At 47.5% G+C, this 12,635-nt stretch overlaps 1 protein-coding gene across 3 annotated transcripts in view; it reads right to left on the bottom strand.

Annotated features, from left to right (window-relative positions):
- Nucleotides 1-12,635, bottom strand: part of CENPU (centromere protein U) — a 141,960-nt gene that overhangs the window by 26,265 nt on the left and 103,060 nt on the right. For all 3 annotated transcript variants that reach the window (XM_030192655.1, XM_030192653.1, XM_030192654.1), the window contains exon 10: nt 7,272-7,333. In XM_030192655.1, coding sequence (XP_030048515.1) covers nt 7,272-7,333 — 62 coding nt within the window. The remainder of the gene's footprint in view (nt 1-7,271; nt 7,334-12,635) is intronic.

Genomic DNA, 12,635 nt, shown 5'->3' with positions numbered 1-12,635 from the left:
TGGCGCACCACTTTGGAATTGAGCGACCACTCGTGAGGTTGCATAATCCTGCTCAGTCTGTCGGCCAGACTGTTGTTTACGCCTGCCAGATATGTGGCTTGGAGCACCATGCCGTTCCGGCGAGCCCAGGTCCACATGCTGACGGCTTCCTGACACAGGGGGCGAGATCCGGTGCCCCCCTGCTTGTTTACATAATACATGGCAACCTGGTTGTCTGTCTGAATTTGGATAATTTGGTGGGACAGCCGATCTCTGAAAGCCTTCAGAGCGTTCCAGATCGCTCGTAACTCCAGAAGATTGATCTGTAGATCGCGTTCTTGGAGGGACCAGCTTCCTTGGGTGTGAAGCCCATCGACATGAGCTCCCCATCCCAGGAGAGACGCATCCGTGGTCAGCACTTTTTGTGGCTGAGGAATTTGGAAGGGACGTCCCAGAGTCAAATTGGTCCAAATCGTCCACCAATACAGGGATTCGAGAAAACTCGTGGACAGGTGGATCACGTCCTCTAGTCCCCCAGCGGCCTGATACCACTGGGAGGCTAGGGTCCATTGAGCAGATCTCATGTGAAGGCGGGCCATGGGAGTCACATGAACTGTGGAGGCCATGTGGCCCAGCAATCTCAACATCTGCCGAGCTGTGATCTGCTGGGACGCCCGCACCCGGGAGACGAGGGACAACAAGTTGTTGGCTCTCGTCTCTGGGAGATAGGCGCGAGCCGTCCGAGAATCCAGCAGGGCTCCTATGAATTCGAGGTTCTGCACTGGAAGAAGATGGGACTTTGGGTAATTTATCACAAACCCCAGTAGCTCCAGAAGGCGAATAGTCATCTGCATGGACTGCAGGGCTCCTGCCTCGGATGTGTTCTTCACCAGCCAATCGTCGAGATATGGGAACACGTGCACTCCCAGCCTGCGAAGTGCCGCTGCTACCACAGCTAGGCACTTTGTGAACACCCTGGGCGCAGAGGCGAGCCCAAAGGGTAGCACACAGTACTGGAAGTGGCGGGTGCCCAACTGAAATCGCAGATACTGTCTGTGAGCTGGCAGTATCGGGATGTGTGTATAGGCATCCTTCAAGTCCAGAGAGCATAGCCAATCGTTTTGCTGAATCATGGGGAGAAGGGTGCCCAGGGAAAGCATCCTGAACTTTTCTTTTACGAGATATTTGTTCAGGGCCCTTAGGTCTAGGATGGGACGCATCCCCCCTGTTTTCTTTTCCACAAGGAAGTACCTGGAATAGAATCCCAGCCCTTCTTGCCCGGATGGCACGGGCTCGACCGCATTGGCGCTGAGAAGGGCGGAGAGTTCCTCTGCAAGTACCCTCTTGTGCTGGAAGCTGTAAGACTGAGCTCCCGGTGGACAATTTGGAGGGTTTGATGCCAAATTGAGGGTGTATCCTTGCCGGACTATTTGCAGAACCCACTGATCGGAGGTTATGAGAGGCCACCTTTGGTGAAAAGCTTTCAACCTCCCTCCGACTGGCAGGTCGCCCGGCACGGACACTTGGATGTCGGCTATGCTCTGCTGGAGCCAGTCAAAAGCTCGCCCCTTGCTTTTGCTGGGGAGCCGCGGGGCCTTGCTGAGTCGCACGCTGCTGACGAGAGCGAGCGCGCTGGGGCTTAGCCTGGGCCGCAGGCTGTCGGGAAGGAGGATTGTACCTACGCCTGCCAGAAGAGTAGGGAACAGTCTTCCTTCCCCCGAAAAATCGTCTACCTGTAGAGGTAGAAGCTGAAGGCTTCGGCGGGCGAATTTGTCGAATGCGGTGTCCCGCTGGTGGAGAGACTCTACCACCTGTTCGACTTTTTCGCCAAAAATGTTGTCCGCACGGCAAGGCGAGTCCGCAATCCGCTGCTGGATTCTATTCTCCAGGTCGGCGGCGCGCAGCCATGAGAGCCTGCGCATCACCACACCTTGAGCAGCGGCCCTGGACGCAACATCAAAAGTGTCAAACTCCTCTGGCCAGGAATTTTCTGCACGCCTTCAGCTGCCTGACCACCTCCTGAAAAGGCTTGGCTTGCTCAGGGGGGAAGAGCATCAACCAAGCCCGCCAACTGCCGCACATTGTTCCGCATGTGCATGCTCGTGTAGAGCTGGTAAGACTGGATCTTGGACACGAGCATAGAGGAATGGTAGGCCTTCCTCCCAAAGGAGTCTAAGGTTCTAGCGTCCTTGCCCGGGGGCGCCGAAGCATGTTCCCTAGAACTCTTAGCCTTCTTTAGGGCCAAATCCACAACTCCAGAGTCGTGAGGCAACTGAGTGCCGCATCAGCTCTGGGTCCCCATGGATCCGGTACTGGGACTCGATCTTCTTGGGAATGTGGGGATTACTTAATGGCTTGGTCCAGTTCGCAAGCAATGTCTTTTTCAGGACATGGTGCAAGGGAACGTGGACGCTTCCTTAGGTGGAGAAGGATAGTCCAGGAGCTCAAACATTTCAGCCCTGGGCTCGTCCTCCACAACCACCGGGAAGGGGATGGCCGTAGACATCTCCCGGACAAAGGAAGCAAAAGACAGACTCTCGGGAGGAGAAAGCTGTCTTTCAGGAGAGGGAGTGGGATCAGAAGGAAGACCCTCAGACTCCTCGTCAGAGAAATATCGAGGATCTTCCTCTTCCTCCCACGAGGCCTCACCCTCGGTGTCAGACACAAGTTCACGAACCTGTGTCTGCAACCTCGCCCTGCTCGACTCAGTGGAGCCACGTCCACGATGGGGGCGTCGAGAGGTAGACTCCCTCGCCCGCATCGGCGAAGCTCCCTCCGCCGACGTAGTCGGGGAGCCTTCCTGGGAGGTGGCCGCGGTCGGTACCGCACGCGGTACCGACGTCGGGGACCTCAACCTGGGCGATGGGCCAGCCGGCGCCACGCTCGACGGTACCGGAGGCGCAAGCACCGCCGGTACCGGAGGGGTAGGGCGCAACAGCTCTCCCAGAATCTCTGGGAGAACGGCCCGGAGGCTCTCGTTTAGAGCGGCTGTAGAGAAAGGCTGTGAGGTCGATGCAGGCGTCGACGTCAGTACCTGTTCCGGGCGTGGAGGCTGTACCGGGCTGTCCAGAGCGGAGCGCATCGACACCTCCTGAACAGAGGGTGAGCGGTCCTCTCGGTGCCGATGCCTGCTGGGTGCCGAATCCCTCGGCGACCCAGAGCTCTCGGTGCCGACATGGGGAGGAGACCGGTGTCGATGCTTCTTCGATTTCTTCCGAAGCATGTCACTGGAGCTCCCCGGCACCGACGAGGAGGACGTCGAATCCATCCGTCGCTTCCTCGGGGCCGAGACTGAAGAAGGTCGATCTCGGGGGGGCTGTACCGCAGGAGCCCTCAGGGTAGGAGGAGACCCACCCGAGGGCTCACCGCCAGCAGCAGGGGAATGGACAGCCCTCACCTGCACTCCACCCGATGCACCACCGTCCGACGACATCAGCAGACGAGGTCCTGGTACCACCGACGTCGATGCAGCTATCCGATGTCTCGGCGCCGATGCAGAGGCCCGATGCCTCGATGCACTCGATGCAGGGGCGGCCGAGGAAGATGGTCTGGACGCTGACGACGTCGATGCACTCGAAGATCCCGGTGCCGATGCCGACGAAGAGCCCGAGAACAACACGTTCCACTGGGCTAGTCTCGCTACCTGAGTCCGCCTTTGAAGAAGGGAACACAGACTACAGTTCTGAGGGCGGTGCTCGGCCCCCAGACACTGAAGACACGACGAGTGTCGATCAGTGAGCGAGATAACCCGGGCGCACTGGGTGCACTTCTTGAAGCCGCTGGAAGGCTTCGATGTCATGGGCGGAAAAATCACGCCGGCGAAATCAAAAGCCGAAATGGCGAAAATTGAAGCACCAAAAATTTAGAGGGAGAAAAAATCTCGACCGAGGCCGAAAAGAGGCCTACCCCGACGACGAAAGAAAACTTACCGGGGCAAAAAGCTGGAAGTACGGGGAGGATTGACACGAAACCCGGTCGAAGGGTTTCCGGAGCACTTTCCGACTAACAAAGCTTTCCCGAAGGAAAAAAAACACGCTCAAACAGAATTTGGACGCGCGAGGTCGACTTTCCGGGGCTCGACACGGCGAAAACACGACCGTACCGAGTGCGGACAAAAGAAGACTGGCCGGCTCGAGCCGGTTTCGGGCGGGAAGACGGCCGCGCATGCGCGGTGCGCGCGAGGGCTAGCAAAGGACTTTGCTAGTGAAGATTCCGATTGGAGGGGCTGCCGTGGACGTCACCCATCAGTGAGAACAAGCAGCCTGCTTGTCCTCGGAGAATGGCTGTTCTAAAATACTAGTGTAATTACCATTTTAGAATTTGTGCTTAGTGCAAGATAGTCTGGTGCCTAACTTTGACCATTCTTGAATTGACCTCTATGTGTACACTTTTCCTTTAAAATTTAACCCATAGAAAGTATCCCACACATTTACACCACTATTTAGTGTTCAAAAGTTCTCCTACTTATTTGTGGAAGGGCAATATCGCTAGATAACATAAATCAAATTTTAACCCACTATCGGTTACAGACCCACTAAGACTTTTCAATAAATTATATTGTACTGGAAGGAAAAAGGCCTCAAAGAGCTCTCTAATGTACCATTCTTAGCAGAGCTTAGCAGATTCTACTACTACTACTTATCATTTCTATAGCACTACAAGGCATACGCAGCGCTGTACACTATACACAAAGACAGTCCCTGCTCAAAGAGCTTACAATCTAGATAAGACAGTTAAACAGACAGAACAATTAAGGATAAGGGAATAAAGAGGTGAGGATAAAAGGAGAGGGCAAGTGAGTAGTGGTTAGGAGTCAAAAGCAGTGGTAAAGAGGTGGGCTTTAAGTTTGGACTTGAAGACGGCCAAAGACAGGGCTAAACGTACAGGCTCGGGAAGTCTATTCCAGGCGTGAGGTGCAGCAAGATAAAAAGTGTATCAGCGTACCTGCTAAGCATTAAAACCAAAGAAAATAAGAAAATGTCAAGAACATTTTAATAGGTTCATTTTTTGAACATTAAAATATTAGGAAGGTTTTTTAGGCCGATGATGAAGAAAGGATTAAATGAATCCGCTAAGCTCTGCTAAGAATGGTACATTAGAGAGTTCTTTGAGGCCTTTTTCCTTCCAGTACAATATAATTTATTGAAAAGTCTTAGTGGGTCTGTAACCGATAGTGGGTTAAAATTTGATTTATAATTTATAAAATACACGTGTAAGCACTAACCCCCTGCCTTAGGAATGCCTCCATTCAGGTTAAATAAACTTATGTGCTTACATGTAGTATGTGCACAAGTTCACACACATACAAACCAAGCAATTTTATGATAAGGTTATTTTTATGCATAAAACAGTTTTTATGTATTAGAGCTGTACTGAATAGCATATTTTATTTATTAGGATTTATTTACTGCCTTTTTGAAGGAATTCACTGAAGGCGGTGTACAATAAGAATAAATCAAGCAAGCAAGCAACAGACAATTACAGCAGTAAAAATATTCAAACAACAATACAACGTAGAGCATAGTATACTACTTACAATGTCAACACAATACACAATAGAACATTTTAACTGACAGTGTAGGGTATAAGCAAAGATGGAACATATAGATGGGTAAGAGAATAAGAGGAGTTAGAAAGCAAGGTGACCAATTTAAAGAAAGGTGCACATAAGGTCAGAGAAATGGTTAAATATTATCTCCGCTAGGGTAGGAGTGGATAAACATGCTCTGCTGCAGTATGTGCAGACCGTGTCACTCCTTCTGTGTGTGAGTGAGACTAACAACTTAGTTACTTCTTCCATTAAAGGAAGAAAATGAATAATGGAAAATATTATTCTGCTGAATATGACTAATGGGCATTCAGCTTTAACATAACAAATAATCATCCAAATCATAGTTAGTTGATGCCAAGATTCACCTTGGGAGTCAGTACCCAAGAAGATTATCTAGATGTCATTGTAGACAATATGATGAAATTTTCTACCCAGTGGGTGGCGGTGGCCAAAAAAACAAACACAATGCTAGGAATGATTAGGAAAGGGAAAGAAAATAAGATGAAGAATGCCTCTATCACTTCATGGTGCGACCACACCTTGAGTATTGTGTGCAATTCTGGTCAACATATCTTAAAGAAAGATGTGGAACTCCTCTCATATGTGGAAAGGTTTAAAAGGTTAGGACTCTTCAACTTGGAAAAGAGATGACTGAGGGGAGATATGATAGAGGTCTACAAAATACTTACAAGTGTAGAAGGGGTAAATGTAAATCAATTTTTTGCTCTTTCAAAAAGTACAAAGACTAGGGGACACTCAAGGAAGTTGCATGGTACTACTTTTAAAACAAACAGGAGGAAATATTTTTTCAGTCAATGAATAGTTAAGCTCTGGAACTCACTGCCGGAGGACGTGGTATCATCAGTTAGTATTTCTGGGTTAAGAAAAGGTTTGGACAAGTTCCCGGAGGAAAAGTTCATAGTCTGCTATTGAGATAGAAATGGGGAATTGGAATTCTGTCAGGTACTTGTGACCTGAATTGACCACTGCTGGAAGCAAGATACTGGGCTAGATGGACAACTGGTCTGACCCAATATGTCTGTTCTTAAATAATAAAAGAAGCAACATGAAATCAGAGATCAAGTGTTTTCAATAGGATTTAGCACAGTAGAGCCCTGGATTATTCTTATTTGAATTTAAATCACTAGTTGGCTGAATACAAATGTATTTGGGGCACAATTCAGGGCTGAATCGAACTGAATATTCGGTACTGTCCTATTAGGTACAGAAATGCCTTTTGAAACTACTCTCTTGAAGGGAATTTAATAAAGCATTTTCCATGACTAAAGCTTATTTTACTTATGGAAAATGGACAATATAAACTTGCACAGCCAAATATATGTATACAAGTATGTCCACAGACAAGATCATTCATATTCTTATGTATACCACTAAGACATTCATGGAGGTAGAATCTGGGTTGAATTGCAAGGTATGCGTGTACTTTGTAAGATACATGAACATATTTATACTTCTTTGGAGCAAATATAAATTTGTGTGAGAGAATTTGTGCACTCTTGGAGATAGTTCTAAGAGCAATTTTATAAAGACACTTAAGCACCTTTATAAAATAGACACTTTTGGTATTTCACATAGACACTTTGTTATGAAATTACCCTCTGTATGACTGGGTACATAGAGTACACTGGCCTTCAGTCTTCTTATATTAAAAGAAAAGAAAAGAAAAAGAAAACACCAGTTAATATATTTTCAATCAATTTTTCAGAATATGGAAACTTACACAATTAGTTCTTCTTTCACATCAATCAAACGTCGCCTCTTCTTATTGATTTCTATGTGCATCTATAACAAATAATAAATGCAAGTTGCCTCCTAGTCAGAGAAAGAAGTTACTTAACTATAGCAGGTGTTCTCCATTGACACAAAGATTAAAAAAAAAAGTCTTCAACTAGATAACATCTTTTAATAGAACCCATGCAGAAAAGATTCCATCTCAGAAAAGATTTGGAAGCTTTTGAGTGTTATTACCGTGCATGTGCATGATTTCCTGCCTGGTATTGTGCAGGTCCTCCTAATATATTTAATTGTAAAGGAGAGAATGCCCAGGTGAGATGGGTAGGTAATTAACTTGGCTTTCTCCAAAGACAAGTAGGACAGCAAATCCTTACATCTGGGACTCCCAAGCTGTAGGCTGTCTTCAACATAAAAAGGCAAGAAAACAAAAGGCACTGCCAATGGGCACACAGACTTTGTGGCAACAAGTTCTTTTTAGATTTACAAGCCGTTAAGCCCATTAAAACGGGCAATATTTTTTATTTCTGACATATAATGTAAAATTTGATGAAAGCAATGTGTACTGCTTGAAAGGGTGCGGGGAAAAGTTGGGGGTACAGAGAGAGTATGTGTGTGTGAGAGAGAGAGAGCTGCTAAGAGTCCCTATGACAGTGGAGGGTCATTTGCTCCTCAGCCAGTTGTTTGAGGCAGCAAAGCAGGGCTCGTGCCTGCCCCCCCTCCCCCATACATCTTCCTGTAACCTATATGGGGTATGGTGCGGTATTGTTGGACTTCAATGAGCGACGTGCCTGGGAGTGTGTGTGTGGGAGTGTGTGTGAGTGTGTGTGTGTGTCTCCGAGTTCCAGGCCCTCCTCACTCCCAGTTTTAGAGGCCCCTTCCACCCAGTTTCAGGCCGTCTCCCTCCTTCCGAGTTTGGCGCCCCCCCCCCCCCCCCGAGGTTGCCGCCAGCCCTCTCCATTGAAATCACAGCGCCTCACCTCCGAAAGCGCAGCAGAGAGCTGCAGATCACCTCCCTTCGGGTTTCCTTCGCTCCGTATGCCGCCCCCGTGTGACATAACTTCGGCGAGGGCGGGACACAGGGAGGGAAGGAAGGGCAAAGAGAGGCGATCTGCCGCTGTCTGCTGCGCATTTGGAGGTGAAGCGCTGTAAGTTCAACAGAGAGCCCGGGTGGAGGGGGGCCGGTGGTGACCTCGGGGGGGGGGGGGGGGGGGGGGGGGGGGGAGTGGTAGCGACCTCGGCGGGACAGGGGGGCGATTCCGGCCGGTGGGGCGGTTGGTAACTGGCTTTCTGGCCCCCTTTGTTCGCATTGTAAAAGTGCCGTCCAGGGCTGCAGGCGTAGGAAGTAGGTGAGGTTAGGACTAAGGCCTCTACGTGCTTCATACTGCTTCTAACAATGTAGGGAGAGAACATCTACCATTTCAGAGAGATCTGCATCTAAACGTTGATAAACCATAGAATCCGATAATTGACAATAAACTTTAGACTTATAAGTGGAAATATCTTGTATAACTATGGCCCCCCTTTTGTCAGCTCTTCTGATGACTACAGATAAATCTTTACTCAAAATCGATTATAGCTCAGTATTGCTCTTTGGAAATATTAAAGGGGCACCAGGGAAGTTCTACCTCAAATTCTTCCACGCCATTCAAAATTAGGGATTAACAGTATGTAATAACGGATCAAGAAGACCAGAACAAGTCCAAGTCGATTGCTCCATAACCATAGATCTGTCAATAACATTACACTGGTTACCACTAAAATGTAGTCAAAGTTATAATCTGTGAAAAGGCTTTTCGACATCAAAATGAAACTGGAACTGGTCATGAACCCTAGATAGTATAAAAGACAATCCTTTAGTCAAAACTTGAAATTCAAAATCAGTCAGTGCATGTGAGGAAAGATTCACCACTGTTGATTCCTCTGTTGTTGGGAGCAAATCTTCAGTCTCTGTACATTGCCTCTGGGTGGCCGATTCCTCGATTGCCATGCTCCTCCACGAAATGCATACTCTGAGAAAGTCCTTAGACCCAGAAACTTTACCTTCATCTCCACTACTCAAGCTGTCAGATGAAAATTGGAATCTAGTAGTCTGCTTCCCCTTTGATTGATCAGGATCCTTCCACATCCATGGACAAACAAAGCCAACTTTATAGTCCAGTTCATCCCTATGAAACTTTTTGATCTTTTAAATCCTCAAATCTTTACAAAATTCATCAATCCTATTTTTAAGATCTTGAAATCAAATCTCCAAAATCTACTACCGAGCTTCTCCTCTTTCCCCCTAAACCTGCCTCTCCTCTCCCCCCATTCTCTATTTCGGTAGATAACACTCTCATCCTCCCTGTCCTGTCTGCGCGCAACCTTGGAGTCATCTTTGACTCCGCTCTCTCCTTCTCTGCTCATATTCAGCAGATTGCCAAAACCTGTCGTTTCTCTCTCTATAATATTAACAAAATTCGCCCTTACCTCTCCGAGGACGCTACCAAAACGCTTACCCACACCATTATCACCTCTCGCCTAGACTACTGCAATTTGCTTCTCGCTGGTCTCCCGCTCAGCCATCTATCTCCTCTTCAATCTGTCCAAAACTCTGCTGCGCGTCTTATATTCTGCCAGAGTCGCTATACTCAAGTTAGCCCTCTCCTCAAGTTGCTTCACTGGCTCCCTATCTGCTTCTGCATACGGTTCAAACTTCTCCTTTTGACCTACAAGTGCATCCACTCCGCAGCGCCTCAGTACCTTTCCGCTCTCATCTCTCCCTACACTCCTCCCCGTGAACTCCGTTCGCTGGGTAAATGTCTCCTGTCGTCCCCCTTCTCCCTCGCTGCTAACTCCCGGCTCCGTTCCTTCTATCTCACTGCTCCCTATGCCTGGAATAGACTCCCTGAGCCAGTACGTCAGGTTCAGTCTCTGGCTTTCTTCAAGTCTAGGCTACTGCTTTCGACTCCTAACCATGACTCTCTTACTCAACACCCTCACTTATCACCCCTACCACTGCAATTTCCCCACCCCTAGCAGGGACTGTCTTTTCATGTTAATTTGTACAGCGCTGCGTAAGTCTAGTAGTGCTATAGAAATGTTTAATAGTAGTAGTAGTAGTTATTGAAATGAAAAGTGCTGAATTGAGTGACACTAGACTGTATTAAACAATTTCTGATTCCAACATTATGAAATGGAGTTTTTTTTTGATCAATGATGAAAGTGAGCAGTCCCATAATATGGTCTGTTGGTGAACCCTGCTCTATGTATTGGGGTCGTTTTTCTCCATAATTTTATAAGTTTTGTTCTGAATGTCAGTCTGGTGCCTCATTCAGTACTTGTCTGTCTGTCCTAATTAGGTTGTAAGGCTCTGTCGAGCAGGGACTGTCTCTTCATGTTCATATGTACAGTGCTGCGTACATCTAGTAGCGCTATAGAAATGATAAGTAGCAGCAGTAGTAGTACTTGATATTGGTGGGATTGTTTGATGGTAATTTCTTTGTTTATTCCCATCTGTCTCTCATTATTATTTAGGTAACTGAAATCAAACAACACTTATAAAGGCTAATAACTTATCATACCAAAAACGTTCAAACCAATATATCTAAGTCCACTCACAACAACTGATATTTTAATTGGGAGGAGGAAAAGACTTCAGTGATAACATTGCTTTAAATTTGTTTAGCAACTATTTGCTAAAAAATTTAAAGCAACAGTATCACTGAAGTCTTTTTCTCTTCCCAATTAAAATATCAGTTGTTGTGAGTGGATTTTGATATAGTGGTTTGGTAATTGAAATTACCCATTATTATACTGTTGCCCAATTTGCCAGCTTTCCTCATTTCTGTAAACATTTTTTCATCTGTTTGTTTGTTTTGTCCTGGCATACGGTAGTATAGCCCTACCAGAATACTCTTTCCCTTCACACATGGAATTTCTATCCATAAGGATTCCATGCTGCTATCTGTTTCAAGTAGAATGTTTATTTTGTTTGACTCAATTCCCTCTTTAATATATAGCGTAATCCTTCCAATTTGATCCACTCTATTATTGCAATATAATTTGTACCCTGATAACAATGTCCCATTGATTGTCCTCCTTCTACCAGGTCTCTGAGATGGTAAAATTATGTATCATACCTGATAATTTTCTTTCCATTAATCATAGCTGATCAATCCATAGACTGGTGGGTTGTGTCCATCTACCAGCAGGTGGAGATAGAGAGCAATCCTTTTGCCTCCCTATATGTGGTCATGTGCTGCCAGAAACTCCTCAGTATGTCGATATCCAAGCTCCATCCGCAGGACTCAGCACTTAGAGAATTACACCCACAAAGGGACACTCTGCCCAGCTCACCACCGCCGAAACGGGGGAGGGGAATTAACCCAGCTCATCCCCACACAAGTGGGGGAGGGGAATCCGTCCAGCTCATCCCCGCTGAGCAGGGGAGGGATACCACACCCGCCGATGTGGGGGGATCTGGCTTATCCTGCAACCGCGGGAGGAGCTGACTGACCCTAACACCGCCGAAGCGGGAGGGGTACAAAGCTGCCCTACTGCCGCACGAAGCGGGAGGGAGCGCCGGCAGAATTTAAGTCTCAATCCAGCCCCGTAAAACGGAGGGGAGAGGAATGCAGCAGCTCACTGTAACACAAATTCGTCTCAACTCTTGAAGAATCCATTAAAAAACTTGAACACGAAGTCCTCCTGAACAGGAACTGAAGACTAAACTTGAACCTGAAATGCAACCAGAATATAAACAATACAGATATCTGGGAGGGGCTATGGATTGATCAGCTATGATTAATGGAAAGAAAATTATCAGGTATGATACATAATTTTACCTTCCATATCATCATGCTGATCAATCCATAGACTGGTGGGATGTACCGAAGCAGTACTCACCCAGGGCGGGACATAGAAATCCCTGACCGCAACACTGAAGCTCCGAACCGGGCCTCCGCCCGAGCAGCCACAGTCAAGCGGTAATGCCTGGAGAAGGTATGGGCCGATGCCCAAGTTGCCGCCTTGCAAATCTCTTCCAAGGAGACGGACCCGGCCTCTGCCATCGAGGTCGCCTGAGCTCTAGTGGAGTGAGCCTTCAGCTGGATAGGCGGCACCTTCCCCGCGGCCACATAAGCCGCTGCAATGGCTTCCTTGACCCATCTTGCCACTGTAGGCTTAGCAGCCTGCAGACCCTTACGAGGACCTGCAAACAGGACAAACAGATGATCCGATTTCCGGAAATCATTGGTCACTTCCAAGTATCTGATGATGACTCGTCTCACATCCAGATATTTGAGAGCAGAGTATTCCTCTGGGTAGTCCTCCCTACGAAAGGAAGGGAGACAGAGCTGCTGATTCACATGGA

This window comes from Microcaecilia unicolor, chromosome 2 (genome assembly GCF_901765095.1).
Source record: "Microcaecilia unicolor chromosome 2, aMicUni1.1, whole genome shotgun sequence".
In the NCBI taxonomy this organism is placed as follows: domain Eukaryota; kingdom Metazoa; phylum Chordata; class Amphibia; order Gymnophiona; family Siphonopidae; genus Microcaecilia; species Microcaecilia unicolor.
The sequence above is the reverse complement of the archived record's forward strand: the minus strand, read 5'-3'. Positions and strand labels throughout refer to the sequence as shown.